The sequence below is a fragment of the Fringilla coelebs genome (genome assembly GCF_963513975.1).
Source record: "Fringilla coelebs genome assembly, chromosome: 13".
Taxonomy (NCBI): domain Eukaryota; kingdom Metazoa; phylum Chordata; class Aves; order Passeriformes; family Fringillidae; genus Fringilla; species Fringilla coelebs.
The window spans coordinates 11,714,476-11,742,418 of NC_140039.1; the positions used below are offsets into that span (position 1 = coordinate 11,714,476).

General features: G+C 53.4%; 1 protein-coding gene across 3 annotated transcripts in view; it reads left to right on the forward strand.

Annotated features, from left to right (window-relative positions):
- The window catches only part of PLXNA1 (plexin A1), a 111,980-nt gene that overhangs the window by 26,391 nt on the left and 57,646 nt on the right, over window positions 1-27,943 (forward strand). For all 3 annotated transcript variants that reach the window (XM_084214212.1, XM_084214214.1, XM_084214213.1), the window contains exons 4-6: window positions 23,200-23,340; window positions 25,388-25,488; window positions 26,384-26,507. In XM_084214212.1, coding sequence (XP_084070338.1) covers window positions 23,200-23,340; window positions 25,388-25,488; window positions 26,384-26,507 — 366 coding nt within the window. The remainder of the gene's footprint in view (window positions 1-23,199; window positions 23,341-25,387; window positions 25,489-26,383; window positions 26,508-27,943) is intronic.

A 27,943-nucleotide genomic window follows, 5' to 3' on the forward strand; every position in this document is an offset into this window, starting at 1 on the left:
AGTGAATCCATCAAATACCTCTTGGCGGCTCCCCGCCCCCTCGAGAGCTCTCGCTGGAGTCGTTAAGCTGTTTTAATCAAGGTGGAGGCTGGAGAGCAGGCGTGTTAAGTGGATGGGGTGGTGGGGAGGGGGCGGCGGAGCCTTCCCGTCCCCTTGCTCGTGGCAGGGAGCGCTCGGCATCGCCCCACGGCTGCTCGGCAGGAAGGGGCCCCGCGCGCCGGCGCTGGGCTTTGTTGCGCCGCCCGGCTCTGAACAGGATGTCTCATTGTTGGAGGAAACAATTAGAAATTCATCGTGAACCGCTGGCCTCTGGGATCTGCCGGGGCGGCGAGGCCGTGGCTCCAGGCAGCTGCCAGCTTCGTCCTGGGGTGACTCCTGGAGGGGAATGCCGCTGGGGTTCCTGCTCCTGCCTTGTGCGGGATGGATGGGGATGAACATTTCCAGGCTCCTGGCATTCCAAGCGATGCTCCTGCATCCTCATACAGCCTTGGGAAAAGAGAGGAGATGTCAGGGGACTCACTGCCCTCGAAGTCTGCTTCCCCCACCCTCCGTGCCCCCAGGCTTTTTGACTCACACGCCACAACTCTCTCTTCTTTCTCCCCATCTGCTCTGCTCTCAGTGCAAAGGCGGCAGGTGAGCGAGGCCTGGGATTCTGGCTCCTGGCCAGGCGGGAGGCAGCAGCAGCAGCAGCAGCCAGCCCTACTCCAACCTTCGCTGCCGAAAGCGCTGACGGTGCACGTCTGGCCTGTGCCTGGCGCCGGGCGCCCGCAGGCAGCCGTGTGCCTCGCCCCCATCCATCAGCCCGCTCCTGTGCCTCGCCCCATCCATCAGCCCCTACGGCGGCACGGCGCCTGCTGCACTTCACCCCTGTCAGGCAAGGTGACTTTTGGGCAGCAGCGCTTTGTGAGGGCCAGAGGAGGCTCAGGGATGGAGGTGGATCCCAAAGACCTGTGTCTTCCAAAGGGCTACCAGGTGTAAACCTGGCTTCTGTAATTGCTCTGTAAAGGGGTTTGGGGGCAAAACACCACTTGGCAGCCTCTTGGGACAAGTCAGTGCTGCCCTGCTGGGTGTGCTGGCAAAACATGGCAGCATCATCTTCACAGCTGGTCCCTGCAGACCATCCTGTGCCTGGCAGGGGCTGCCACCCTGGAAGTATTGTGGAAATAAGGCTGGGAAAAGAAAAAGCAAGAGCCTGTGGGGGTTTGTGGCCGTGTGCCTCGCTGCTCCTGCCCCTGTTGTTGCAGGGCTGTGTAAGGCATTGGTGGCCATGGCTTTGCAGTGCTGGGATAACAAGGCACATGAGCGATCTTTGCGGTCCTTGATGGGGGTGCTGGGCCCCCATAAATGTTTGGGTTATGCTCGTGGGGTGCTGTTATTAGGAAAAGGGGTGTGTTGGCTGGCTGGGGGCATGCTGTGCCAGTGGGTTTTCCCTCCTAGCTGGTTGGTTGGGTTGCTGAAGCATGAAGTGCTGAGCATTTTCTTCTGCACCTCTCTGCTGCTGAATGCAGGGCTGTGGCCCCTGTCTGTGACATCTATTCTGCTGGGAGGAGCAGGAGCACGACTCTTGCTTTGGACTGTGCCTCCTGCTGGGGACCTCTGTGGTGGCCCCAAAGGGAGGGGCAGGGGGAAAAGCCACCCCATTAAAATGGAAATGAGCTGGGAGGGCCCAGCTCTGTTGGATTCCTCCTGTTGGAGCCATTGTGCCTATTCACTGGCTAACTTTCACAAACACTGACTAATTTTGGCTTTTCAGGTGGGAGAAAGGCCCCTGCCTCCCACCAAAGGCAGCAAGGGAGGATGGCTTGGCTCATCTGGAAGGCAGCAGTTTGGGAGGCAGGGACTGTCGGTATGCCTGGTGAGAAGGGGCAGTGCTGGTGTCCTGCTTCCCCTTTGTGCAGGCCCATTAACCCAGATTTAATGGTGCCTGAGGAATTTGCCCTCAGCCCGTGGCCTGCTGGAGGAGGGAGGAGTGTGCTTAGCAGGAATTCAGGCAGCTCCAGTGTAGTCTGGGTCTCTGCATGTTCCAGTCCTGCCTCAGGTAGAGACTCAGGTAGAATGATTGTGGGGAAGGTTAGACATCCCCATGAGCTGACCTCCCTGCTTTTCCCTTCTGGGCTGGGAGGAAAATCCATCATAGATCAAGAGCAAGAGGTGAAGGTGTGGTATGGCACTTGGGGATGCAGGATGTGGACTCCAGCTGCCCCTTAGTGGCTGCTGGATCCCGTAATCCATCTCTGAGACTTTGATACATGGGTGGTCATTTGTCTCCAAGTCCAGGTGGGGATGGTGTCAGTCCCAGGCTGCATGGAAGAGCTGCTGTTTGGTCTCTTGACCCCTGCCCTGGTTAATTAATTACAAGCTTTCCTGAAGCGGATCAGGAGAAAGGATGCTAATGGCAGGCTGGTGCTGATGGGGAAGGCAGCAGAAAGGTGCCCCATGGGGTTGGCATTGTGGGATGAAATAGGAATAGAGGAGCTGGGGTGGGTGCTGCGTGGTGGCGAGGGTGCACACCCCTGGGACAACATCCCTGTTTCTCTCTGGTTCTTTCCCTGGATGACCTGTGCTACCAGAGCTGATCCTGGCACCTCCCTGCTCTTTGTGTACCCATGGACCAGCTGCCAGCACGAAACCTCCCCGTGGCAGTGAGAGCAATTGTCTACATGGGAAGCAAGTGGGAAAGTTTTATTTAATGGATGCTTAGTTCTTTTAATGCCATTTAGCAGCTGGAGAGAGGGAAGAGAGGCAGTGCTGTGTGACAAGCCAGCTCTCTGCAGACGGAGAATGGGCTGAAGTAGTGGGGAGCATCCCTACAGTCTGGCAGAGAAAGGCAGGATAATGTGATAGTGCTTTAATTTGTCCACGCTTTGTGCTCTTGAGGGCAGCATTGTTTGGTAGCTTTGTGCTGGGACAGATCTGGCATGACCGGGGTGCTCAGCCCTGGGATGCAAGGAGAGGGATGCAAGGATGGGTTCTGCTGGTAGGGCAGGTGCTGGGGGAAGGAGCTCCCTCCCACCATAATCCCTGTATGGGCAAAGGAAACAACGCCGGGCTGAAAAAAGCCGGCGTGGTTTTTATTAGCTACAACCCTAATGATGTATTTTGGATTGCTCTCCTGCATGGATAAAAATTACCAGTCCTTGAATGAAGGGGAAATAAAAAAGTCTCTCTGACCTTGAAGCTGTTCGTTCACTTGTCTTCATTTCATTCCCCTTGGCTGGGGATGCAGGTCAGTTTTGGGTGCTATTTATAGTCCGCTTCATTTGGTGGTTTTCTTTACAAAGCGAAAGGTTGTCACCTTTGTTTCTGATACTGCAGAGAGGAGCTGCTCTAGGGAAAAGGAAGAATAAATGAGAAATTTCTCAGAGTGTTCCTGTATGCGGCAAAGCTTTGTAATCTGGAAAGATCAAAAAGCCCTGGACTGCCAACCTGAGCTCCTTGTGTGGAGGTAGCCAGGGTCCGTGGTGCCTTGAGAGATATGGGGTGATGCTTTTCTGTGCTGGCCAGTGGCTGCTGGAGCTGATCAGAGCTTTTATTTGAACCAAAACAGAGTTAGTTTCCCTTTCCAGGCAGCTTGGCTCATGTCTTCACATCTGGCATGGTTGGCTTTTGTTGAAACAACATGTGGGCTTGATTCTTCCCTTCTCCCACCCCCGTGAAGGAAGCTGTGGCTGTGTTGTCCATCTTCACTGAAGACACATGTCCACAGGAGCCCGACTGCTGAAGTTGAATCCCCTGCCTGTGCCTGCATCTCCTCCTCCAGCCCTGTCCCTGACAAGCAGAATCGTTGAAACAACAAATGTTGCCATAATTTAATTTTCAGGCAAACAATAGTCCGGGGACAATGTTAAATTCATGAAACTGGCTTAATGCGATGACATTTAATGAAGCAATTTGTTCACTAGCGTGGCTGTGCGTGGCTCTGGAGTGGTGGGGATGCTGCTCCACCCTGCTGGGCACTCCCTCCTTGGGAACAGACTGGGAAAGGTTGGTGCTCCAGGGTAAAAGAGGGGGGTTGTCCCGCTGCTCTCCAGGCTGTGTGTGCTCTTGTGGTGCAGCTTTCCCATGCTGCTGCCTGATGCTGCTGCAGTGTGAGCTGGGAGCTGGTGGGTTCAAGCTCTGTGGTTTGGCCTGAAGGGAAGGGTTGATGAGAATGTTTTGGAGCAGGAGGGGACTTGTCCTCTGCAGCCTCTGTTTTCCTTGGTCTTTTCCTCCTTGTGTTTGGAGCCCTGGAAAGGTTTTTTGCCCCCTGCCTCCTTAGTGGGCCAGATTGAAGCCTCAAACCCTGTAGCACCCCATCTCCCAATCATGCAGTGCTGGTGCTTCCCTCCAGGGCCACCCTGCATTGCAGTATCCCATGGGCTGTTAAGAGGCTGTTCCCTTTAGAACAAGAATTAGGAATTATGCTGCACTGGGCCAGCACAGGCTTGGCTTTAGGGGGTTTACAGTTCATAAAAGCAGGTGAGAAGAGGCAGTTTGGAGGGTGGAGAGACTGGCTGCTTGCTCCAGGGATGGATTGGATTTGTGCCATCCCACCAGCATCCCTTGGGCATCCTGGCACCAGCAATGTGTGGGCTTCTGCTGTGTCCCAGGAGAGGGTTCCCTGCTGTTTCTTTCTCCCCTTGATTGACAGAGCCCTGTAGATCTTAATTATGTGCCGGCATCCGCAGAGCAAACCTGGTGCTGCTGTAGCTGGAGGCTTAATGCTGGTCATGCTGCTCCATGGACAGGCAGTTCCCAAGGTAAGGGGTTCCCTTGCCTTTTTAGGGACAACTTGTAGTCCTTGCTGGACATGATGGACCTCTGGAGCTGTGCGAGTGGGAGCTGGACTAGTGACAGGTGAAGGGACAATGTTAAATGTACATGAGATTTTGGTGTGGCAGTCTTCAGTGGAGCTCAGGGAGGAGGGAGTTGGAGACACACTGATGTCACTTCCTTGGAGAACCCCTTGTCGCATTTCCCACCCTGAAGGACATAGTATCCATATGTATCCAGCAGGGCTTTTCTCACCGGCAGTCTTTGCATCTTCCCAGCCCTCCCAGCAGCAGCCCCAATCCAAACCTGAGCTCCACCAAACTCATGTCACTGCTGGTGCTCCTCCCAAGCAGGACTTAAAAGTAAATTTTTACTGAAAGACAGCCAAATCCTTCTGAGGATGGATTTGGGGCTCAGCAGAGGGGCTTGTGGGCAGGTTGAGGTCTGCAGGGCAGTTTGCAGTCCTGCTGATCTTGGAGGCTGGGTCAGTGCCTGGCTGTTCTCTGATTCCCCTGACTTTTTGCTTTTCGTTAGCAGTGGTCAAAAATTAATTGGTAGTTGTTGAGCAGAATGCAACTGAAAAAATTAATGGAGGAAAATATGATGCAGTTTGATGTGTGCACGCATGTGTGTCTCTCTCTTTCTACATATGTATTTATTTTTCTTTGAAAGTTTCCAGAAATAGGTTTGTGTCTTGGCCAGGGTGACTGCATCTGTAATTAGTTAAGGAAAGTGGGTGTCTTGGTGACAGCCACACAGAAATGCTCAGCATCCCTGGCGCGGATGCTGGGATGTGGGACCTTGGAGGCATCTGGTACTGGCAGCTTCCTTGGCAGAGGGAGGGGAGCAGCCTCTGCCCCCTGGATGGAAACACTGGGTCGGGTTGGGCTTACTGCCACCAGCCCTGGTTTCCTGGGGGAGGGGGATGCTTGTGGTAGTTTCTTGAAAGACTAAGTAAAGTCCTTTAAAAAGACCCAAACCATTGAAAACTGCACCTTGCATGCATGGCTCCTGCCAGCTGATCCCCCCCTCTGTGAGGGATGGGAACTTCCCAAACTCAATTCTCCCTTTATTTCTCCAGGATTACTATGTTGCTCTCCTTTGCTTTCAGGGATGTTTATGAGCCTCAAGGGATCTTGTTTTTGTGCTCAAGGCTCAAAATTAAAGATGTGTTTCCAGTAGGTGAGATAAACACTCCCTGTCTCAGCTGGGGGTTTCCTTCCTGCCTGTCCTTCCCTCCTTGAATCTGCTGGTGGGAAAGTGTGAGCCTGTGGCTGGAGCACATAACCTGGGAATGAGATTCCTGGGCACTCCCAGGGGGATGAGTCAGCTTCAATGCAGGATGTGAGCTGTGGCTTCTTCCTCCAGTGGCTTCTTATTTTAAAAGAGGGCAAAAAATTGCTGCCTTTGGCGTGGAGATGGAGGAGCAGGGAATGGGGAGGGTAAATGTGCTTGCTCAAGCTTCAAAGTGTGGTTCACCTTGGTGGCTATGGGCACGCCATGTGGGATGTGATGCTGCTGCCCATCTGCAGGTGTGCTCCTTAAATTGTGGTAACTTGGTTGTATGGCAGCATCAGCATTTCTGGCTGGAGGCTGTGGCAGGGCTGGCACAGCCTGGGTTGGCACCTACCACCTGTGATCCCTGCTGGATGTGCTGCTTGGCGTGCCTTGAGCACGTCCCCCTGCTCTTTGGCCACTTATCCCAGAGATGGAGCCCATCTGTGTCCCACCTTTCATGGAGTCCAGCATCACAACTTGCCTTCCCTTCTGCAGCCTCATCCTTCCAGACCTCATGCAGTTGAGGTTGTCCTTCCCCATTGCCTGCTCACCTGGGATACTGAAAGGAGACTGGGCTTTATTTTGGAAATGAAGGTGATAAAGAGCATCCAAACAGCTCTGGTACTCCCCAAGACCTTATCTGCCTGGGTGGCTGGATGGAAGAATCCCACTCACCTCTGCTTGTCTTTGGTTCCTCCTTCCACGTGCTGTCACACTTCTGAGCACCCTCACCACTGTGCTGTGAGAGCCTTGGCTAGAAACCCAGCCCAGATCTCCAGGTACATGATTTTTCAGCTGAGATTTGGCCCACTGTGCATTTCTGAGTTGAGCCAGGGGTGACACCTCATATCTGAGGACCAGAGGTATTTTTGCAGAATATACTGAGCTCCAAGTCTTGCCCTCAGTGTCCCTGCCATGCGTGGCAGCTCACACTGGTCAAGGCTGTTGAGTCAAAGCTGTTGTTTTTGACCCCTCTAACCTCCCAAATTCTGTTTATGCTCGACACCAGGGAGAAACAGAGAGAGCGAACGTTTTTTAAATAGCTTGCGAGTTTCTGGTGTTGTTTTTCATCAGGAAAATGATAGTTGTATAGAGGCAATTAATTGGAGGAAAAGTTTCTGGTAATAAATGTCAAGAATGTTTCAAGGATGGTTTAGATAAAATACAATTTTTTTTAAAGCCTCCCAGCAAAACAAAAGCCTTACCCTATTTTCAACCTTGCCGAAAAGAAACAACTACAAAACTTCAATTTTCTTTTCTTTTTTTTTTTGGTGTGTGAGTGTGTAATGTTTAAGTGCTTTTTTTTCCTGCTCAGCCTGTGCTCCTTAAACAAAAGCATGTGTTTTCCTGGCGTGGCTCCCTCGAGGCAGCTCTGTTGGAGTGGAGGGCAGGGGCTGTGGAGGTGATGGCTGCACAAGTCCAGGCAAGTCCTGGTTTTTGGCAGCAGTTGGAGTTCTCCCTTTTTTGGGGCGGGGCGGGGGGAAGGGAGGCGGTGGTGGATTGTGGTCAGTTCCCTTCTCCTTCCTACATTTCCCAGTTCTGCTCTGTGCCAGCCGTGGGTGGTGATGCCTGCAGCCAAAAGGAGGAGCAACCCTGAGACATGTGGAGTACTTTGATATCCTGGGGCAGAAGGTGATAAAGGAAAGAATGAAAGCTTCAGAGTGAAGTTAGAGTCTTGGCTGCCTCTCCCGGAGCAGCCATCGCCTGCGGCTTGTGGGCTGTCAGTAACCCTGCTGTGCCTCTTGCTCCCTAGAGCTTGGGGAGTTGGCCTGGCAAAGCTGACATTTTATGGGGGAGGTGATTTCCTAGTGGGGATGTCTGTTTCTGTGCATGCTGTGAAACATCCCTGAGGTGCTGTGGCTGTGTGAGCCTGCCAGGGAGCTCTGCTCGCCCCGGAGAAGCCGAACCCCGCTGCGTGCTGCCTTCCAGCCACAGCCATACCTTTGGTCCCAGCTGTGGGGTTCAGCGCTGGTGTGTTTTTCATAAAGGCTCTTAATCACATACAGGATGTTTCTGTTTGTTCAAGCAATGAAATCACACAAACAACCCACCCCCAGTTTGGCTTTCGCAGAGCATCAGCTGCTCGACCCAAGTGCTCGGCAGAGCCGGAGCAATCCTCCCCTCTCCTCCCGCGGCTCTGGACCCAGCAGCGCGGTCAGAGCGCGCCTTTCCTGCTGCGGCCATGCCCTGGAAAGGCGCCCGGCGCTGGGGATGGGATCACACTGGGGCTGGGGCTGACTCATCACTGGGGGCTTGGCCGAGGCAGCAGCAGTATCTCGTGGGAGCTGGCAGAAAGCTTGGAGACCTCAAGCCAGGGCCTTAATTCTGGGGGCTCAGTTGCAGCAGGCTGCACATGAAGCATGGGGCCCCCCCAGACCCTCCCCTGAGAGGAGCATGGTGGTTTTTTGGGTGAGTGGGAGGTGGGTTGCAGGCTCTTCTTGTTCCCGTGCACTGGGGTTGTGTATTTATTGCATTACCCCAAGGAGTCAGTCCTGGATGGGGACATCACAAACCTGCCACTGCATCACCATCCTTTGCTTTGGGTTTTGCCTTTCGGGGTATTAAGCAGAAGGAGAACAGGAATGCGTCAGGGTGGATTGAAATAAAAAAACCACCCTGACTTTTCTCACTCCTGTTGCGCGCATTGGTCCCATGGCTGCCGTTTCCATGGTAAAGCAGCGGGCCTGTAACCCAGCCCGCCCCGTGCTCCTCAGCATTTGGAGGAGCAAAAATCCTCGGAGATGACAAGAATAATTTAACGAGCCATTAACGAGAGCGGGGGAAAACACCGGAGGAGCTGAGCAGGGTCGGGGTGGGGGCGAGGAGAGGCAGGGCTGGCTTTTGGCAGGGAGAGGGTCACGTTGGCAGCCTGCTCGCCTTGCCTTCGATGTGTTATGAAGTTTTGGAGGTTGCTTGAAAAGTGTCTGGGGAGCGGTGGCGAGCCAAGCGGGCTGCTGGCCAGCTCACAGCTAAACATGTTGTTGTGTAAAATTGCAGTCAATTAATTTAAGACCTGCCAATTTCAACTGCAAAGCGCTAGGAGGTTCTGTCAAGTTTTCAATGGGATAAAAAGGGGGAAAGGGGGATTAGTTTTCAGCATTTGGACGGGCAAATAGCGATCCTCTGCCCAAGCCTGCAAAGCACCTCCTCCTCTCCCTGTTCCTTTTGCTTGAGGTAAACTCAAGCTGATGTTAAAAGTGCTTCTGGTGTGTGCTGTCGGGGCTGAAATGGCTGAAGGATGTCAGACAGAGCCTGGTGAGCTGCTGGTGACCATTTCAGCACTCAGGGAAGCGCTGGCTGCAGGGGGATGACCCACTCCCCTTTGACTTTGCAGTATTCCTCCTCCATAGTCTTGTGGGGAGTATCCCCTCTCTGGCATTCCCAAAGTGGTCTTCCCCAAACGTGCTGATTCCTGCAAGCCTGCAGGTCCTGGGCATGCTGGGTGGTACAGTGACTGTCTGAAATAGAGGAGGAGCTGGAAAATGCTCAGGGTAGGCCCAGCAGGTGCCCTAGGTCCCCTGTGTGCAGCCCTGGAGGTCAGTCCTCACTCACGATTACGTACACAGGCTGGTACCCACCATGCAAGAAGACAACCTGCCCCAGAGAGCTGATGGCCAGGTGGGCACAGGGTCTGAATGCCAAAAGGCTCATGCCCCCCATTTCATGGTGGCAGTGGGGCAGTGCTGCTTTGCCCAGAGCCCCTCTTTCTGGTGGTGTCCTCCTTCCAACTATTCCTTGTTACTGTCTTGTGCCTGTTATCCTCTTGTGCTGCAGGAGCACAGCACCCCCAGTAATGGGACCTGGGCTGGAAACTTTGCTGAAGTTTTCTCTCTTTATGGCAACTTAAATTTGAAAAGTGTTTCCTGAGTTCTGGGGGGGTGTGTGTTTGTATGTGCATCTGCAAGCTGGCTTTTTTTTTTTTTCCCTTCCTTTTTTATTTTTTTTCCTTATTTTATGGCTTAATGAAATTTCTGAGAAAGTGCAGCTCTGCTGTGAGTAAGAGTCATGAGACTGGTGGGGCGAGCTGCCTTTGGCTTGCTGAGGGTTGATCTCCTTCTTGGGGCTGCTTGAGCCTGAGATTTGTGCCTCAGCTCTTCCCTGTCCTTATCCCAGCTTGCTTTTCCATCCACAAACACACTGTACCTTAGATTTACACAGATATGCTCATGCATCTTTCATTCCTCTGGCCTTATACCTGGGCTTTTGCTGTCACCTCTGCCATCACAGCTCTATGTCCCCAGGACACCATCTCCACTATTGCTTTCTATTCTGTCATCAAAGGGTGTAAATCCACTTCTCCCAGACTCCTGGGGCTCAGAACCAGCTGCATACCCCACCATGGCCGTGGGTTTGTGCTTTTCTGAGCCAGGGCTTTGTGCTTTTCTGTGTCAGGCTTTGCTCAGCGCCCGTGTGTGCAAAGGAGCTGCTGCACGTCCCTGCAGGGCTGCGGGCTGCCTGCTCCTCCTTGCTGGCAGGAGAGGGGATTTGGAGGCAGGTCCCTCTAGAGCCAGGCTCTGCTGCTCAGGCACTGCTGGCTGTGGACTTCCCCAGAATATATTAAGCGTAATTTCCTCCTGCTTCACCGGAAGCTTGCTAATATTTCCCTGGGTCATGGGGGCAGACTGCAAAGCCCATGCTTCAAAGGAGGGCAGCTTTCAGCAGCTCTGGGGTTGGCTTTTGGTTTTTCCAGCTCTTGCTATAACTCGTTCTGTGGTTTTGAAAATAGGTAAAAAAACCCCAACCACCCAGCTGAGGAGAAAGCCCAGGAAAAGCCCACCAGGCGTGCCTGTCCCTGGCTTGCTGAGCCAGGCTGTGGCTCTACTGTCTGCTCAGCTCCGCTCTTCCTGCACTGACATTTGGGGAAAAAAATTGTAAATTCATGTCTGGATGCTTTGTGAGCTCACTTGGGTTTGAAATGGCTGGGAGTGCGGCCTGGATGTGCCCTACTGCTGCCAGCATGGCTTGTGGGAGGGCTGAGGTGGGCTCCCCTTCCATGAGAGGAGATTTTTGGGAATGACTTTTAGGGAATTACTTTTGCTTGATCCTGGACTCCACAAATCGGAGCAGGATTGGCCCTCCAGGAGCAATAACAGAAGAATTACTGCATTGCATGGGCGTCTTTATGTGTTTTTTAAACTGTGCCTCCTAATTATAAATAATGGCTGTGATATGAGATATGATTATGATGGATGGTGATTCTGTATTCCGTGTGCATTAGCGGCTTTAACCTTGCCGGGGTAATTATGTCTCATTTCAAATTCTGATACTATTTATTTGAGGTAGGGGACTGGGAATTTAATTTCTACTGCTTTGTCTTTTAGTATTATTATTATTTGAAAAGGATACCTTCGCAAAATTGTTTTTTAATCATTCCCTCCAGTTGGCAGCACCAGTTTATTAATATTTTCAGTGCCCATGTGGGGCTGTTTTGGAAGTGTTTGTAGAGGTAGATGTTTTGGGGGAATGTGAAACTGAGGGCTGATATATAAGAGAGGAGCTATTCCTGCAGGACGCCAGTGTGCACCTCACAGCTTCAGTCTTTCCCAGAGCAGCTGCCTTTGGCACTGGCTGCTGCTGACCCACGTGCCTCTGCCAGCCTGGGCTCCCTGCTCACATGAGGTCCCCAGAGGTGCAGGAAGGGCTGAGCCACGGTCCTGCCCAGCCCTCACCATCTTCGACGGCACGTTTAATTAAAAACCGCATCAAGCCGAAGATTGTGCACGTGGTCCTTAATCAGTTTGAAGTCTCTGTGAGAATAAAGTAATTATACTACTCGTTTGGTTACAGTAATTAAAACTTTAATTAACATCATTTCCCACCCCTTGGCCTCCCTTTACAGATATTCAGGCATGTGATGGGTGTCTGCCAGGGTTGCATCTTGGGATAAAGCTGTTTATGCTTCTGCCTGTCCCCATCTCTGTTCCCTTCAGCACCAGGCTGGTAAGATCCAGCTAGCCTTGACCCTGGCCCAGCTCCCTCCAGGCTGCCAAGTGTCAGCTGCATTCCTGTGTGGGAATGCTCCATGGCCAAGGTGCTGCAAGTCCTGGTGGGTAGCAGCTCCACTTGACGTCCCCTGTAAGCACTGGGAATAGTGGAGGGGGTGGTAGGTGTTCCTTGAAGATCTTCTGAGAACTTTGTTTTGAATGTGGCATGTGGTTTGGTCTGGTCCTAGCAAAAGACGAGCTTTCAGAGAGCAGCCCTGCATTTCCAGGAGGAATTTGTTGAGGAGACAGTCAGGCTCTTCATGTCCCATTGCATGGATCTGCAAGAGCTGAGGTCACAATGATTTGTGGCTGGGTACTATCACACCTGGAAAGCTCAGGGTGGACTCCAGGCCCTCTGCACCCCATTTTACCCCCCTGGGTAAATTGTGGCCACCCCACCCTTGTGGTCAGTCATGAGCTCTGTGTTGGCCAGCAGGACCCTGTGCTCCCTGGGAGCCTGCAGAAGGGATTGCTGCCTGCAGAAGCAGGGCAGGGAGTTCTGCATTGGTTTCAAAGGAAATCCACGCTGTGTAAAACCTGAGCTCTTAAATATCTTCAGCAGCATCCTTAGGGAAAGCAATCTCTATATTTAAATCTTCTCAATCTCTCCTTCGAAATTGCTCTGATGCACAGACTGAAGGGTCTAATTTCCATCCTGGTTTTGAACAGGGAGCCCACTCCAGACAAGTGGTTTTCTTTGCTCTGGGTTCTGCATGATGGGGAGCCATGGCCCCATAGCTTTCCCTTGGCTTTTTGGAAATGTATAGAAAGGTCTAGTGTAGCCAGGGATGTGGCTCTCTGCATTGGAAATGGTGTAGGAGGAGTTTAGATATGGGAATGAAATTTTAAAACATGAACACGGAAAGATGAAAACATGAATTTTAAATTTAAATGAAATTTTTAAAACATTTAAAAGGAAGATCAGGGAATTTAGCATCAAGAGCCCAAGCTGGAGCGAATGAGTGGGTCTAAATCTATTTCAAGCAAAATATTTGCAGGCACTCTGGTGTGCTCAGTGTGAAGCCAGGCTTAGCTGGCTGTTATCACCAGGATCACTGGCCATGGAATGTTGGAGGATTTCTCCTCTAATCTTGAAAGTGTTTGTGTTTGGAGCAGGGACTGTTTTATGAGGAAAGGCAGGACCTGGAGTTTTGACCGTGGCACTGTTGATCACAAAAGGTTAAAAAAAAGTGTGTCTGTAACTTTCTGTCTTCTCCTGATGACATGGGCTTCATTCTCATGGAGTCCATCAGGTAATGCATGACTTTGTCATTGAATCTGTAAGAGACTCTGCATGCCCAGTCGTACTGCCTGTGCTGGCTCTTAATATTTAATGTCACTGTGCCCTGCGATATTTAGACCCTGATTGTTTATTGCTTATCAGCTCCTCCTGGGCAGTCTGGTGTGATTTGTCCATGGAGATAAAACACCAGGACAGCCCAGAGCTGCAGTAAAAAGAGGACTGATGGCTAGGAAGGGATCAAAGCTGATGTTAAATGGGTGAAGCTGAACCCGCCGTGCCATCGGTGTTGTCCTTCTCCCTGTGTGGAGGTGAATGTGCAGTGGATTTTGTTCCTGTTATAGTTCCCTTGCTGCAGGAAATGGCTTTTGGCTCTCATGCCGTGGAAATAGCGGCTGGTGCACTTATGTGGTTGGAGCTGAATGAGTGGGAGGCTGAGATGGGGGTGCAGAAGGTACTGGAGTCTGATGGATGGGTAAATCCAGACATGAACCATTGTGCCTGTGCAGGCAGCCCCACTGAAACTGGGCTTGACTGCTGCTGGATCTGTGTGTGGGGTGGGAGGGCAGCTGACCAGGGGGAGTACCAGGAACAGATTCCCCCTTGGGGTATGCCCCTCTACAGCCCCCACTCTGTGGGCTTTTCCTGCCACTGGCTCCTCTGTTTGCAAGGCCAAAGCCCCTGCCTAGTCCTCAGGCAGCTCCTCTCTCGCTGCTGTGTTGTTTAGGGACCAGGAAGGAAACAGCTATTTTCCTGGAGCCGAGAAGGGAGGAGGGATCCAGCTGATCTCCAGCTGTGCTGCAGCCCTGGGAGCTGATACTTCCTCCCTGACATGTCCCTGGTGAAGGTCTGCTACCCCTCCCTGCCTTTCTTCCCTGGAAATGGGGTGGTCCCCATTCCTGTTCTCAGGGAGCAAGGCTTTGAGCCCCTGGCCACAGGCAAAGACTTTGCCTGATCATTGCTCCATGTCCCAGGTGGGCAGGATGGTGAGGGTGGTGGGACAAGCCTTTGGCATTCATGTTGGGGTTATCTTGGTCTGGTTGCATATGTGGGCAGAAGCTCAGGGAAGAAGGTTTATGCTGCCCTGTTGAGCTGAGCAGCATCATTAAGAGCTAAATAATTTGGATTTGCAGAATAAATAGGAAATTCTAAGCAATGGAGAGGCTGGGGCTGGTGGCTCTGGGTCTGCTCTGCTTGCTGTGATGGGGTGTGTGTCAAGGGGAACCAGTAGCCAAGGGTTTGGGCTGGTCCCCATGTGATCTCTGGAGGAGCCAGCGCCTAGGCAGTGGAAGAGGTGGCTTTTGTCTTGAAAGCTCAGTATTGTGTCCTTCAGGTGAGAGCTTTCTCCCCAGGGCCTTCTCTGGGAGGTTTAGGTATTAACTTGCCCCAGGCTGGTCATGTGCAGTGTGAGTCCTGTGGGAGCTGGGAGGGTGACACATTGCCTTGGCTTCATTCATGCCTTTCATGCCTGGGGCCTGCTGGGACTCTTGGGATGCCTACAGTAATTAATGAACAGGAGAAAAAATAATCCAGTATTTCTGTGATGTGCTCTGCCCTTCGCTGCTGTCACCCAGGGCTTTATTTTTGCATGGAGAAGAACAGTGGGATGCAGAGAGGAGATCCCTGTTGCATTTTGCTTTGTACTCTTCCTGCCCTTACCTTCCATTTTGCAAGGCTAAAATTCCTTCTCCATCTGTTACTGGGCTTTCCTGCCTCCAGAGCTCCCTCCTTTCTTCCCAAGGCTTGAGAAAAAGCAGGATTGTTTTACCTGCCTGTGCTCTTCTCCCTTGCAAGGGACATTTCTTTGGTGAGGGGTGGTGCTGGGGTTTCACAGGATATTTTCTGCTGGAATGGGCACAGGCACTGTGCTGGAGGCAGTTTTGAGACCTCTGTCGCTCCCTCCCCGGGGAGCTGATGCCCTGGCAGCTGCCATGCTGCCCCAGGGACACCCTGGAATTGCTGTCAGTTCTCTTTGGCCTCAGGGGCAGAGCCCAGCATGCAGATCGTGCAGGGCTGGTGGCTGCAGGCTCTGTGCAGAGGTGAAGTTGCATCACTGTTGCTTGGCTGAGGGTCAACAAAGACTGCCACCTTGCCAGGTCATAGCATCACATGGAGGGGTCCCTGGGGTCCCCCATCCCCCTTCCCTTGTGCCACTCAGCAGCTGCCAGTGCCTCCTGCCTGGTCCCTGGAAGCCCCAGGGCAGTGCCTGCCCATTGATTTGCTTGTTGGGGGCCCCCTCTGACTGCCTCAGCCCTGAGCCACGCTGATTGGGAAATAATTGCAATAATAATAGAGATATTTTGCTCCTGAGTGACTAGACAATATGCACTGGGCTCTGAGCCAAGAGGGTTTTGAAGGGCAAAGCTGAGAAATCAATGGCTCAAGACTGCTGGAGCTGCTGTGGGGCTGGCAGGGATGAGGATGGCACCTGGGGCTTTATTTGGGATGAAAGTGGGGCAACTGCTTAACCCATCACACACTGGGTAATTCCTCCTGCCACTTCATTGTGACTTCACCATCCATCAGTCCCTCCCCACCCTGGTTTGACTCTGCCAAAGGTGCTTCCCCTGTCCATTATCCTGGCACTTGCTCCCTCTTTCCAGCAGTTCAGTTTTGGTACAGAGAGATGGGAAGGATTTTTCTGACATTGTCTTAATTCTGTCAAAATTGCTGGAACAGTGTGTTGGGCTGTACTTCCCATCTGATGGAGCAATGCTGGCAGACCTGGTCAGGAGAGATTTTGGGAGGGTTTGCAGATGGGGCTGGTCAGTCCTGTGCTGTGTGGGCTGGTGCTGGTGTAACTGGCTCTGCTGAGCCCACTTAGCATGGTGGAGCACCACTTGTGTGGGTGGCTGAACAAGAGGGAAAGATGGAAATGAGTTTAAATGAAAGGAAAAGGTGGTTGAGAGTTCTGGGGAAGGTGTTGCTGTGTTTTGGGGGCCTGCTGGGCAGGGTTGCTGCCCTGCCTCCTTCTCTCTTCTCTTTCCTGGCAAACTCCAGTGCTTCACCAGTTCCCACCCCACCTCCCAGAGAGGTGCAGTGAGTGTGTCTGTCCTCAGGCCCCATGGCTGAACTCAGGATCCTGCCTGGGGATGACACGTTGGCAGTAACACGTGCTTTGAAACCAGCTGGTGAACCTGTGTCACATCTGCCAGTGCTGGTGAGGTGATGGATGTGTTGCTGAGCATTTGAGCATGGATTTAGATTAAGTATCTCCTTGTTTTTTGCTTGATTGTACCAATATGATTAAAGTCCCAATATTCTCCAACTCAGGGTGATGTTGGGCCCAGGACAGAAGCCTGGCTTGTACTCATCTTTATCCAGTGAATGGGTTTCACTGAATGGAATCAGGCAGGTCAGTGATGAGGCAGGAGCATCCCAGCCCTGTGTGAAACCTTCTCCTGCGGGGGAGGTGGAGAGGACAGAACCCAGCTCTGCCAGATCCGAGCAGCTGCCTGCCTGTCTGGCAGGAGGTGTGTGTCTGATCCTGGTGCATTCCTGTGCAGGCAGCTGCTGGGATGGCAGGGAAGGGGCTGGCAGCCGGCTGGGGGGCGGTGGGAGCCGGGGTGTCGGCTGCCAGCCTGCCCTGCATAGCTGGGATGTTTCTGTGGGGCCCATCCTGTCATCAGCCCTGAGACAAGTCCCTGCAAGATGCATCCCCTCAGCCCTGCCTGTGGCCCTGCTGCTGGCTGTCTGTACCCTTCCTCTGGTGTCTGGCTCCTGCCCTGTGGCACAGAGCAGCCGCAGGGTTAGCCCTGGTGAAGGATTGGGGCACTGTAAGGGTTAGCCCTGGTGAAGGGTGAGGGCACTGTAAGGGTTAGCCCTGGTGAAGGATTGGGGCACTGTAAGGGTTAGCCCTGGTGAAGGATTGGGGCACTGTAAGGGTTAGCCCTGGTGAAGGGTGAGGGCACTGTAAGGGTTAGCCCTGGTGAAGGATTGGGGCACTGTAAGGGTTAGCCCTGGTGAAGAGTGAGGGCACTGTAAGGGTTAGCCCTGGTGAAGTGAGGCTGGGGCACTCATAATGGCCATTTCCTGTTTCTCTGAGCAAAGCCAGAGGCAAATCCTCGCCCCCCTGGCCACCAAGGTTTGGTAACCTGAAGAACAGTGGGAGGGAGCAGGAGCCACTGCCTTGACCTCCCTGCTCTTGGCCCCCAGCATGCCAGTGTCCCCTTCCCCAGCAGTACCCAGTTCCCAAGGCTGTGTCCATGGGATAGATGATGCCACGGCCCTGCAGCTGCTCCTGTCCCTGCCTTTTGCTGCACCTTTCTGGGTGAAAGGAAAAAGGGAGTGTGTCTCCTTGGAGCAGCTGATCCAGAAATTTAATTTAAACCCTTTCCCTTCCTTTGGAAACTGGAGAAGGGCGTGTGTGTAGCAGCTGCTTGTCCTGGGGAAAGGCATGTGGAGGGGCAGCTGGTGTCCCTGTCCCCACATTCTTACTGCCTTGGGGTGAACCCAGGCCATGTGCTAAGGGGGGCTTTGCAGACTGACCCCCCCAGGGCCATCCCTTTCCCCACGAGCCCCCCTGGCTGGACATGGGATGTGCTTTTCCTGCTGTAGGGCTGTCAGCGTGGTGTTGTGTGATGCTGTGCAGCAGCTGCCACCTCTGCCCCGGTGTGGCCAGGCTGCACAGGCCCTCTGTTGCCTCTGGGAGGTGGCCCCATGGCTTGCAGGGGCACCTCTGCCGGGACACACTCCTCTTCTGGTTCTATTTGGCCTATCTTATGCCTTTTGGGTGGATGGTGCCAAAATCAAAGCAGAATTCTGGGGGTGTTCACACGGCCCTGCTCTCAGGGAGGGGACATTGGCACCTGCTGATTTGGGTGTGGGAGCCTGGGGCTTCCATGGTGCCTGAGCTGCAAGCACCAATGGCCTTGGGAGGGGAAGGTTTCACTCCTGGGGCTGCACTCTGCCCTCCACCCATGACAAAGCATCTTCCTCCTCCCAACTCAGCCATGTGCTACAGAGCTGCTCACTGGTAAGATGACAGGGCAGCAGGGGACCAGGACATGGGCCCAGGTAGTGCAGGGTCCTCTTTCCAGCATCCTCTCCTCACAGCCGTGTCTTGTCCCTGCCTGTTTAATCTCTGGCCCCAGTGGAGATGGCTGGGGCTGGGGAACTCTGTGCTTCCCTCGGCGTGCGTTGAGAGGGAAGAGGGGAGGCTTTGAAATGCACTCCCATAAATAAGCCTTTCTTTCGCCTTGCCTGTCAGTACCGAGCGAGCCCCGTGGAACTGGAAAGGGCTCCCGTGAAAAGGCTGCCGAGTGTGTTTCAGGCAGATAAGTCCCTGCCTTTGAAGTGTGGCAGGCGGGCAAAAGCGCCCTCCTCTTGTAGCTGCTGCCAGCCGCTGCGAATTAATCACAGCCCCGCACAGATAAGAGTACAAAGCCTGACTGAGCACTTCTCCTGCCCGGAGGAGGGGGCTGGGGGGACCGCTGGGGACCCAGGATGGAGCCTGGAGAGCCTGGAGGTGGGGAGATGTGGGGCTGGGCTGGGAGGGTGCATGGGAAGACTGGCTGTGGGGCAGTGCAGAGCCCCCTCTTCCTGCTGCTGGGCTTAGGGGTGTCCCTTGTGAGACTGAGTCACTTGGGGACCATCTCTGTGGGCCCCCAAAAATGTGGGTTTGCTCCTCTGAGGAGCCAGTGGCCCACCCAAACACCTCCCAGACCCTGCACAGACCTCTGCCGGCATGTGTTAAATCCAAAAGCAGCCTTGGCATGTCTGCAGCTGCCTTCCCTCTCCAGCTGTGCTTCCTCCCTCTCCACCTGGTGTCCCTGGCCCAGGCTGAGCTGTAAAGCCCTGTCCTCCTCTGGACCTGCTGCCAGTGCTGGGTGGCTGCCATGGTGCTGCTGCCCCATGTTCCTCTCATTGCCTGTCTTTCCAAATGCTGGCTCCTCTCTGCCTCGTGCCCATTGCTGGTGCTGTAAGGGTGTTGGGAGATGTTTCTCCCGGCAGTTGGCTGATCAGCAGTGGTTATGGCTCTGGGGAAGTGCCTCCTTTCCTGGACAAGCCTGAAGGGCACCTTGCCTGGGAGGGGGCATGCTGCCATAGAAGGAGCTGTTTCTTAGCAAGATGATGTGCTTGTCTTCCCCAAAGCCTTGTATGGGATGGCAGCTCCTTTCTCCAGCCAAGACAAAGCCATCCCCAGGAACCATCTCTGGGTCTCTTGGGAGAGAACTGTGCATTTGCCCAGCTGGGGGGTGCATTGTGCAGTCACTCATTACACCAGGGTTGCCAGGGGTCGGGCATTGCCCCCCATCCTTTCCTCATCCTTCCTTTGACAGGATTCTCAGCTTCTGGGGGGCAGCTCTTAAACCCCTTGTGAAGAGTGAAGTTATTCTGGGAGCTGGCTCCATGGGGGTGGGCTCGTTGTTTGAGTGGGGAGGGTGTGCACATGGGTTTCTGGCAGAGCAGCCCCTGGGCTGCTTTGAGATAACTCACCCAAGCAGGGAGTTTATCATTTCATGCCTCTGGCCCTCCCCATGTGCTGAAAAAGGCAGCAGCCCTTCAAGACCCTCACTCCTGCTCCTGTGCCTCAGTACAGCCCTGGGAGCTGGCCGCCCCTTGGGGCCCCTGCAGCTCCTGGGAGGAGGCACCACCACTGAGTTGCTGCCTGAAGCCAGCCTGAGGCAGGCAGGAGTGAGGGCAGGAATCCTGAGCAAGAAATTAGTGTGAGTAATTATTAGTATTGGGTAATTATATCAGCGTCAGGATGAGGAGAAAGGTTAATATGTTTATTTATTTATTTATTTATGGTAAATGTCTTTTCCCCTGGGTGGGAAGGCAGCCAGGGTGGGCAGGAAGGAGAGTGTTTCTGAGGGGGTCTGCTCTGATTAAACTGCATCCTCTCCCCCTTTCCCTGCTCCCGGCTACCCTGGGTGCAGGGAGGGGGAGGAAAGCAGCCCCTTATAGTGTCTGTAAGAGATGAGAGGCTCCTTGTGCATTCCTTGTGTATTCCTTGTCTTGCTCTACTGTGCTATAGTCCAAAGAGCCCATCCTTATCCTTCTGGCCAGGATGGGTGTGTTCATCCTGGGCTAACCCTGCTGGAAGGGCCCTGATGCTGGATTTCCACCTCTGTCTGCACAGCAGTACGTTCTTTGGGCAGTTGGGTCCTGCTTGGCATGGGGGAGTCTGGGGTCTGTCTGCTCACACAGGTTGCTGATGGAAGTTGTGGATGCCCCATCCCCAGGAGTGTTCAAGCCATGTTGGAGGGGGCTTTGAGCAACATGGTATATGGAAGCAGGGAATTGGAACAGAGGTGTTAGAACTAGATGAACTATAAGCTTCCTTCCACCCAAACACTTCTGTGATTCTATGATCTCCTCGTCCTGGAAAGGAGTGTTAGGATGCATTTTCCTACCAGGAGCTAACTCACAGCCTCCCTCTCTGCCCTGCACTTTGGCCAACCAGAAAACATCTTGATTACCAACTCTTGCAAATTTCATTTTCCTGATTCCCAAACACACCTACAGATTTTCCTTAACAGGGGGAGAGGTTCTAGAGAGAGGGGTTTTTGTGTGTGCATGGCCCCACCAGAACATCCTGACGTGTGTCAGGCTGGGTTCCAGCCCCGTTTGACTACTGAGAATATTTTTAGGTTCTTCCTGGAGCCTCAAATTAACTGGAAGTGCTTCATGTCTGTTGTTTTTTTAATCCATCTCTTTCTCTTTCCCAGCACTGCACAGTGCAATAATGTAATGGGGAAATTACCCCGCTAGTTAAAAATTACTGCCAGCGCGACATGCAGCCATAGATCTATTTTAGAACCAGGGTGAAACTGTATCGATTATTCTGTGCCACAACTGCAGCCCATAAAAGGATTGGAAAGGTGTGTTTGTCACTTTGCCATAGTGGGGTGGGGACATGGTGCCTTGCTGGGGAGTGGAAGGGGTGCTGCTCCCTGTTACTCTCCTCCAGAGAGCTGGCTTGGGAAGGACTTTGCAGGGGAGAAACTGAGCACTGGGAGGGGAGCAACTTGTGAGGAGATGTGAGGAGGCAGGGTTGTGCTCTGGGGGTGATGCTAGGTACCACAGAGCAAGGGACACTGATGGGCAGGGGTGCCATATGGTCCTGTGCTATGGAGTCTGGGGCTTGGCCTCCTCTGATCTGTTTGGAGCAGGGACAAACATGGTCCTGGACCTGGGCAGAAAGATAGCCCTGCTAGAAAGGCAGGCAGAGGCTTTAGCACCCCTGGGTTCCCCAGCATACAGTGGTACCAAGGGCGAGGCTTTGGGGAGCAGAGTCTGTGCAGGGCTCTAGCTAAGGATGCTGAGAAGGTGGTGGGAATACCAGGACAATTTTTTAGGTTATGGCAAAGGCTCTTCAGTCCTGTGGAAGGAGGTACAGGGGGGTTTTGGCTATGCTGTGAGCTCCCAAGAGTTAGCCTGGCCCTGCAAGCCCAGTTGTCACATCCCTGGGGAGGGGGCAGCCCCTTTGCTCACTGCTATGCAGGACTCATCTCTCTCTGGTTGCTCAGGGGTCTCTTTCTTAATTAAATACATTTGTTTTGTAAAACTGCCTAAAAATAATCCGGGGCTGGTGCATGCAGGAGGCTGGCAGTGAATCAAAGGCGCCGCTCTAATTAAACGGGCCCGGTTTGTTTGTGAGCCGCATATATTTCCATGCTAATCAGCTGCACACCGGGATCCTGCTTTCCCAGCCCCTGTCCTCCTGATTGGGAGCTGTGCAAATGCTGGCAGCAATTTACTGCAGGAGCAGGCAAGGTGGCCAGGCTGCTGAGGTGTCTGCTGTGGGGGCACGAGGGGTGGCCGTGGATGTGCTGGGCTGCGGGAGTGGGTTTGATAATCAGGGTGGGGTTGTGAGATGCATTTGGGGGGGTGGTGCTTCCAAGCAGCCAGTTTGCCCCTCTCCTGTGGGGGATCCTGAGTCCTGCAGATGGGGATGCTGGACCAGGTCTCTGTGTGTGCCAGCAGCAGCGTGGAGATAATCACAGGTAGAGTTTGCTCCATCTTGCTGGGCATGATGCTTCACTGTCTACCACTGGGATTTTTGCAGAATGTACGGCTGGTGTGGCCCCCATCCCCATCCCATCCCATCCCATCCCCTGAGCATTTCTCTGGCACTGTCCCACTTGAGGCTGTCCCATGCCCGAATCTGGGGGTATCACAAGTAATGGCATGAGCACAAAGCACTTCTGGCTGGTGGAGGTGCCACGCAGGGTATGCCAGTGGCAGAGCTGGTTTAGCCCTGTGTGGTGTGTGCCTGCAGCCTCACGGTGCCTCCCCATGAGCTGATCACCAGGACAGCAGGAACCTTCGTGCTTAGGAAGAGCTTTAACGTAATTGTGAGCCACAAGGAGATTAAAGCCTTCACAATGGTCCTGCACAGGGAACAAAGGCACTCTTTGAACCTCTGTTGACCTCCAACTTCCTTGAGACCCTCTTGACTTCCCCGGTGACGAGTCCAAGTGTTTCCTGTGATGGATGGGGGGACGGGAGCAGAGCCTGTGCGTGCAGTGTCCAGCCTGGCAGGGCTCGGGCCGTGTGCTGTGTGAGCTCAGCTGCTCTCAGCACCACTGGGGCAGGGCAGGGTGTGATGCTTTGCTGCAAGCTGGGGACTCATCTGCTCCATGCTACAGCTTGGAGGGGCTTTGGGGCTGAGCAGCAGCACATAGTGATGTGCAATGTGAGAGCCAGGGATGTGTCCTCCTTCCCTGGAGGGAGATGAATGCCATCAGCATGAAGGTGGTGCAAATGCACCACATAAATGTAGGAAAGCAAGGGAGGCATTGCAGTTTGGTCTTCTGGAAAGAGTTGGGATGCTTGCAGAGCAGCTGATACTTTGCTGTGCTGCAGGGGCTGTGGATCACCACGTTGGTGTGGGATGGAGGGGCGGTGTCCCTAAAGGGGCACATTCTGCATCACCCATCCTGGGTGGGCCTGAGGTGTGTGAAGGATCATGCTCATCCCCCCTTGCTCTTCCCACAGATCCTGGTGGACTTGCCAGCTGAGAGGAAGCACCAAGCTCTGCAGTATGAGAATGTTGTGGCCCACGAAGGCAGCTCCATCCTGCGAGACCTGGTGCTGAGCCCTGACCGCCAGCACATCTATGCCATGACTGAGAAACAGGTAAGAGGAGGGGTCAGCAGTCCTCTGCTCTCCTGACTTGGCAGCCCACACTGCAGCCCTAGTCTGCAGTCCTGTGTGCTGGGAAGCCTTTTGGGCAGATCTCTAGGGGGGGCTGCCCTTTGCTTTCTGGGATTGGAGCTGCCTAGGGACCCTGGGGCAGCTCCTCCCTGCTTCTCCCTGCAGAAACACTGTCCTGAGGCTTTAATTGTTAGCAGCAGCTGCTTGAAATTCCCATGGTCCCTGGGGACCAAGGGCTTCCTGACCCTTCCTTGCTGTGAGTGGCTGGCCATAAACCTCCTCCCTGTTTTGGCCACCCCCTCCTGAGCAAGGGTTTTGCAGGTCAGCGGGAGCTCATTGCTCCAAACAGCTTTTTGTCCTCTGGAGCAGCTGCTTTTGCATGACAGAGCAGAGAGGACATAGGGCTGGTGCACCCCCAGACTGCTGGTGTGCACCCCTTGGTCCCTGGCTCTGCTTGTGCTGAGTGAACTGGAGGTACAGACCCAATGTGGATCTGGTACTGTCATCCTGGCATCAGATGGGTGCATGATAGGAAGTCTGGGTTGTCTTAGTGTCCCCATGACCTGTGGGAGGGCTGCTGGTGTGAGTTCATCCCTCCATGGGTGAATTGGAGGGACTGAAGCGGGTTCCTGTCATGGTGGTGACACTCTCTGGATCTGGTGTCAGCACACCAGGCCTGGTGGGTGACACAGGGTGGCCGTGCTGGGGTGTGCTGTGCCTGTGTCTCCCAGCATCTCTGCTCCTCTGCCCAGCCAGGGGTGTGTGTGTGTGTGTGTGTGTGTGAGTGGGACTGCAAGCAGAGCTGGGAGCCTCACAGTCTCCTGGCCACCAGCCCGAGGGCTTGGGAGGGGAAAGGAGATGGAGCAGGAATGTAGGTTTGTCTAGACAGTCCTGAGGGGACAGCAGAGTTCTTTTCCCCATCCTCCCAGTGGCTGTTTCTGGTTTCTGCTCTGCCGCAGGAAACATGCAGTTTTCCAGGTGGGGCAGAACCTGCTTTTGGGCTCCTCCATGCAGCTGCCCTGGGCTGTGCTTCCATCCCTGGCTGTTTCTGTCCCAGAGCTTGCTCAGCTGAGCTTCCCCTCTGTGGGGCAGATACTGGAGAAGTGGATGCCAAGAGGGCAATTGCATTGACCTGGACTGGGGACCTCCTCCAGGGACCACCACAGTTTCTGGGACCTGGCACTTGTCTGTGCAGGGTCTGCCAGGGAGGTACCCTCTGCCACCACCAGCAATGTCAGGGACAAACAAAGGGGGACAGTACAGGTGTCCTCACCACCCTGGGGGGAGTGGCTGGCCAGCCAATCCCAGCCCTGTGGACATCATGCTGAGCCTGTACTCTGCTGTGCTGTTTGGAGGGAGAACACCCCAGGTTTAGCCTTCAGTAGAGAAGTTTGTAATTTTAATTGAGTGAGTGCCACCCCATGGGATCAGTGGGGAAACTGAGGCACAGGCATGGGCAGCTGCTTGGTGTTGCAGATTCCTTGTGGCAGGCAAGCAGGAACCCCCTTCCTGCACCCCCTCCCTCTTCTCCTCCCCTCTCCTTAATAAAGCCCACTCTCTTCCCTAGTACGCTCGGTGTTATCAGAGTGCTGGTGGAAAGTAATTAAATGAACAGTTGTAACAGAGCTCGAAGGGCTTGGAGAATGAGGGGATTTTAATCAAATCTGGAGGAGCAATTAATAAAGGATTGGTAACCCTTTCAGAGCAGGGCTGCAGCAGCCATGGGGTGCCTGGCTGGCGCTGGGAGACCATGTGGAGCTGAGTTAGCCCAGCCCCTCTCAAATACTGCTAAGGTACAACAATGAAAGGAACTTTTTTGGAGTAAAAGTCTCTCTGGGGTGGGAGTGTTGCCTGCAAACGTGCTGCCTGGGCCTGGGAGTGGAGTTGGTGATGGCAAGGGGCTCAGCCTGCTCCCTCTCCTGCCTTCCCACTAACAGGCCAGGGCGAGCCTGTGCTGGCTGTGTCTCTGCCATGCCAGGGTGTGGGCAGAGCAGCCTGAGCCCCTTCACTCCGTGCCTGCTCCCCACAGGTGACGCGCGTGCCGGTGGAGAGCTGTGAGCAGTACGAGAGCTGTGAGCTGTGCCTGGGCTCCCGGGACCCCCACTGCGGCTGGTGTGTCCTCCACAACATGTGAGTACACAGGATTGTCCCTGCAGCTCTGCCAGTGACCCACTGTGTCCATCCCCACTGCTGGTCCCCTCGGGGGCATGCCTCCTGGACTTAAGCCCCAAAATGCTGAGAGATGGAACGGTCCAAGGGGGTCAGTCATCCCCTCCTGTGGTGCCCAGGCTGTGCTGAGGGGCCTCCATGCATGGTGAAGCTGCTGCCAGGGCTTGCTCATCCTGCCCATGGGTCTTGGGTCTAGCATTCTTGTGCCAATAAAAAAACTGAATATAAAATACTCCTGAAGTGTAAGGGGAGAGCAGAGCTCTGGTACGAGCCTCGGTCATGCGAGGTCTCATTTCCATGCCAAAGTGTTAAAAAGGTTAGAAACTGTTGTAAAATAGTTGATAGGTCGTTAAGCATGTACTGTTAGTTTGGTTATTATATTGTAAAAGGGGTTAAAAGGCTAGTTATAAGAAACGGGGTACTCAATGTACCATAACACACCTAAGTAAAGTGCAGCACCCCCAAGCAAAACGAGCCAGCCTGGACAGAACTGTAATGGGCCAACGCAGCACCTTCAACCTTCATGCAAATGAAGGATACAAAACTAAACCAATCTAAAGGGACAAAAAACAGGATAAAAAGGGGCTCCTGACCCACTGAAGCCGTGCTGCTCCATCTGGGACATCGGGGATTGAAAAAAGCACCGGCGCTGCAGCATCCTGGATGGGAACGCTCCTGCTCGGCCCGCGGTCCCCCTCGCTTTAGGCCTTTCTTCTTATCATAAAAGCTGAAATCACTTTAGTCTGGGGGCTTGTCTTGTTTTTATCGAAAGGGTCTGTTTGCCAGGGGGCCAGCCCCAGGCCCTGCAGGAGCCCAGGGGACTCTCCTCCTCACCACGGTGCTTTCCTCCCCGCAGCTGCTCCCGCAAGGACCGGTGCGAGCGGGCGGACGAGCCGCAGCGCTTCGCCTCGGAGCTGCGGCAGTGCGTGCAGCTCACCGTGCAGCCCAGGAACATCTCGGTCACCATGTCCGAGGTCCCGGTAAGGCACCTCTGCTCCCTCACGCTCCTCCCAGCCACCTCCCGGCCCTCTGGAGGCAAAGGCCGCGGAGGAAGCGATTAAAAATAGCTGATGACTGTACCGTGAGTAGGGAAAAAGGGGAAGAGAGGTCTGAGACATAGCGGAGCAAAGTGCAAGGCGCTGATGAGGGTGGGCCGTTGGCTCCATATTGATGGAGATAGTAAACCAGGTGATGATTATTCAGAAGTGACATAACTGAGCAATAAATATTTCTCCATAATAAAGCATGACCATCAGAAATGCCGTTCGTAGGCCAGCGATCTAGCTCCAGTTCAATAGCCTGTCTCTGACTCCAGCCTGCAGTAGATATTTTGGGATGAGACTTTGATGCTCAACTTGCTGCTCTCTCTCTGTGCAGGCAGAAACGATGAGGCACTTCCCTGAAGTATTTTTCAGGCCATTAACACCATGAAGAGAAAAAGAAACAGCATATACTAGTAATAAACTGCAAGGTCTAGATATCTGGCACTCAGGGATCCTAAAGAAGTTGGCCAAGGAGTTCAGTGCCCTGGGGATGTATGTAATAATATGACTTTGTAATAAATAATGGAATGTTGAGAAAAGCCCCAGAAACAGAAAAGGTGCTTATTTTTTCTCTCAGATGCATAAAGGACCAAATAGCCAGAGACTGTTTTGTTTTACTTCAGAATTATAAGAAGAAAAGAAAAAGAACAGGTTGAGAATACACCTGATAATGATTTAAGGATGGGAATATAATTTATGCCAGTCAACATTTGTGTCTGACAAACCCCATTTTGCTCTTTGGTGAATTTATGACTTGAATTAGAAGAGGGACTGTGGGGATGTGATGTCTTTAGGCTCCTACAACGCTTTTGACTTGGTACAACACAGCGTTCTGATTATAAATTAGCATTATACAATATTGATAAAGCACGTGTTAAGTGGATTAAGAACTGGCTCCGTGACAGATCTCAAAAAGTTCTCATCAGAGGGAATTGTCACTGGATGGAAACAGTTTGGAAAGCACTTCTGCAGGGGTAAATGTTCTTTGGTAATGTGGAGATAAATGTGATAGGGCTGCAGATGGGATCTGCTGGGGTGCTGGGACTGGGGGGTGGTGTGGGTGAAGTTCCTTCAGAGCGGTTGGGTTTGAGTGGGGCTGTTTAGCAGAGAAACTGGGGTTTGGTATGTCCCAGTCTAAAGTTAACCATGGATGGAGGTTCACCTGGTGTCCTGGAACGTGGTGCTGGGGCTGAGCCCTCACTGCAGACTCTTGATGCTGCCAGGGATGGAGCCAGGAGCTGGGCAGTGTTTTCACTCCTGGGGTAATTATCTCCATACTGATGGCAGGATGCTGCACAGAGGTCTGGGGTGGATGACACAGGGATGCTCTGCTTGGGCTGGAGTGCAGCTTTCAAAGGGAGGGACTGAAAAAC